This window comes from Ursus maritimus (assembly GCF_017311325.1).
Source record: "Ursus maritimus isolate PB19 chromosome X unlocalized genomic scaffold, ASM1731132v1 scaffold_X1, whole genome shotgun sequence".
In the NCBI taxonomy this organism is placed as follows: domain Eukaryota; kingdom Metazoa; phylum Chordata; class Mammalia; order Carnivora; family Ursidae; genus Ursus; species Ursus maritimus.
In genome coordinates this window covers 2,048,587-2,050,497 of record NW_024423319.1, presented here as the reverse complement: position 1 = coordinate 2,050,497, position 1,911 = coordinate 2,048,587, and the positions used below count along the sequence as shown (strand labels likewise).

The 1,911-nt window shown below is 65.6% G+C and overlaps 1 protein-coding gene across 1 annotated transcript in view; it reads left to right on the top strand.

Annotated features, from left to right (window-relative positions):
* The window catches only part of PLXNB3 (plexin B3), an 87,246-nt gene that overhangs the window by 4,935 nt on the left and 80,400 nt on the right, over positions 1–1,911 (top strand). Inside the window, exons 4-9 of the mRNA XM_040629481.1 lie at positions 210–338; positions 427–527; positions 1,016–1,145; positions 1,331–1,487; positions 1,583–1,691; positions 1,770–1,888. Coding sequence (XP_040485415.1) covers positions 210–338; positions 427–527; positions 1,016–1,145; positions 1,331–1,487; positions 1,583–1,691; positions 1,770–1,888 — 745 coding nt within the window. The remainder of the gene's footprint in view (positions 1–209; positions 339–426; positions 528–1,015; positions 1,146–1,330; positions 1,488–1,582; positions 1,692–1,769; positions 1,889–1,911) is intronic.

Sequence of the window (1,911 nt, the reverse complement as noted above, 5' to 3'; positions counted from 1 at the left end):
GGTGAATGGGGGAGGGGAGGGGAGCAAAGCAGGATGCCCAGGGGCCTGCCCCACCCTCCATGGCATGGCACGGCCTCCCTGGTCCAGCAGGAAGGAGAGCTGGCTCTATGGGACAGGATGTTCCCTGGGAGTCCCAACCAAGAGGATGGCACGTGCCCTGAATTGTCGGCCTGTGGCCATCTTGACAGCAGGCCTTGTCGTCCCTCCAGGTCTTTCTCAATGGCTCCCAAGGCCAGGTGTACCACTCCCAGCAAGTGGGGCCTCTGGGCTCAGCCATCAGCCCAGACCTGCTAGTAGACAGCAGTGGCAGCCACCTCTATGTCCTGACTGCCCAGCAGGTGAGGCTTGTCCCCAGGGGTGGGAGTGGGGGTCACATGAGACCCGAGTCCCTGCACCCACTGCGTCTGTCCCTCACTGCCCATCCAGGTGGATCGGGTACCCGTGGCAGCCTGTCCCCAGTTTCCTGACTGTACCAGCTGCCTTCAGGCCCAGGACCCACTGTGTGGCTGGTGCGTCCTCCAGGGCAGGTGAGCACAGGACCTGTGCCCAGACTTCGGCCAACAGGTGGTGTGTGCAGGGAGGGCGCACCTGAAAGCAGTCCTGGGCCTGCCGGGAGGCCAGCTCGGCAGCTTCCTGACGTGGAGGTGCAGGCCCGCCGTGGAGTCCCTCCACCCCGCCCCACTAGGCCCAGGCTGCTCCCTTCTCATTTCCCAGCCCCACCCCCGGTCAGGCCACGGTCGCCTCTCCCAGGTGTTCCCTGGCCCACTTCAGCTCCAGGAACCCGTTATGGCAACCCTCCCCTCCGCAGCAGTGGCCCCCCTCTTACAGTCAAGGCCAAAGCCCGCACTTTGGCCACTAAGCCCTATCTGCTTGGCCCCTTCCTCTCGAGCACGGTCCCTTTCCCTCCTCCATCCCCACCCCCACGCCAGCTGGGCCATCCTCCCAACCCTCTTGCCACCAATCACCTGGGGAGCCTGAGACCCGCATGGTGACCCAATGGGCCCCTGCCCCACAGGTGTACCCGCAAGGGCCAATGTGGGCGGGCAGCCCAGGCGAACCAGTGGCTGTGGAGCTATGAGGACAGCCACTGCCCACATGTCCAGAGCTTGCTGCCGGCCCACCGCCCCCGCCAGGAGCAGGGCCAGGTGAGCTGCCTGCCACTGCCTGCCCATGGGGGCTGCCCATAAGCTGCTCCCTGTCCTTTCCCTCCTCTCCTGCTGCCTCTGCTCCTACCCCACTCTGCCCAAGCTCCATCTCCTTTGCTGAGACATACCACATCCCCCCTACCAAGAAGCCCCTGCCTGCTCTGTTTTCCTTGCATGTGTCCCAGGTCACCTTGTCTGTCCCCCGGCTGCCCACCCTGGCCATGGATGAATACTTCCATTGTGCCTTTGGGGACTACGACAGCTTGGCTCACGTGGAAGGGCCCCACGTATCCTGTGTCACCCCTCCCCAAGACCAGCTGCCGCTTAACCCTCCAGGCACAGGTGAGGGGCCCCTGGGGCAGGGGGCTGGGGGCTGGAGCGGGAGCTGGAGAGGCAGGAGCCATGTGACCCGCCCTGCCACCGCCATCTCCTCCCAGACCACATCACGTTGCCCCTGGCCCTTATGTTTGAGGATGTGGCTGTGGCTGCCACCAACTTCTCCTTCTACGACTGCAGTGCTGTCCAGGCCTTAGCGGTGGCTGCCCCGTGAGTGCTGGGCCTGGCTGCTGGGTAGGGGTGGCAACCCCCGATGGTACCCAGCCTGAGCCGCCCCTGCCCCTCCAGGTGCCGCGCTTGTGTGGGCAGCCTCTGGCGGTGCCACTGGTGTCCCCAGAGCAGCCGCTGTGTGTACGGGGAGCACTGCCCAGAGGGCGAGGGGACTGTCTACAGCACCCAGGAGGTGGGTGGGCCCGGCCCCCCCCCAACC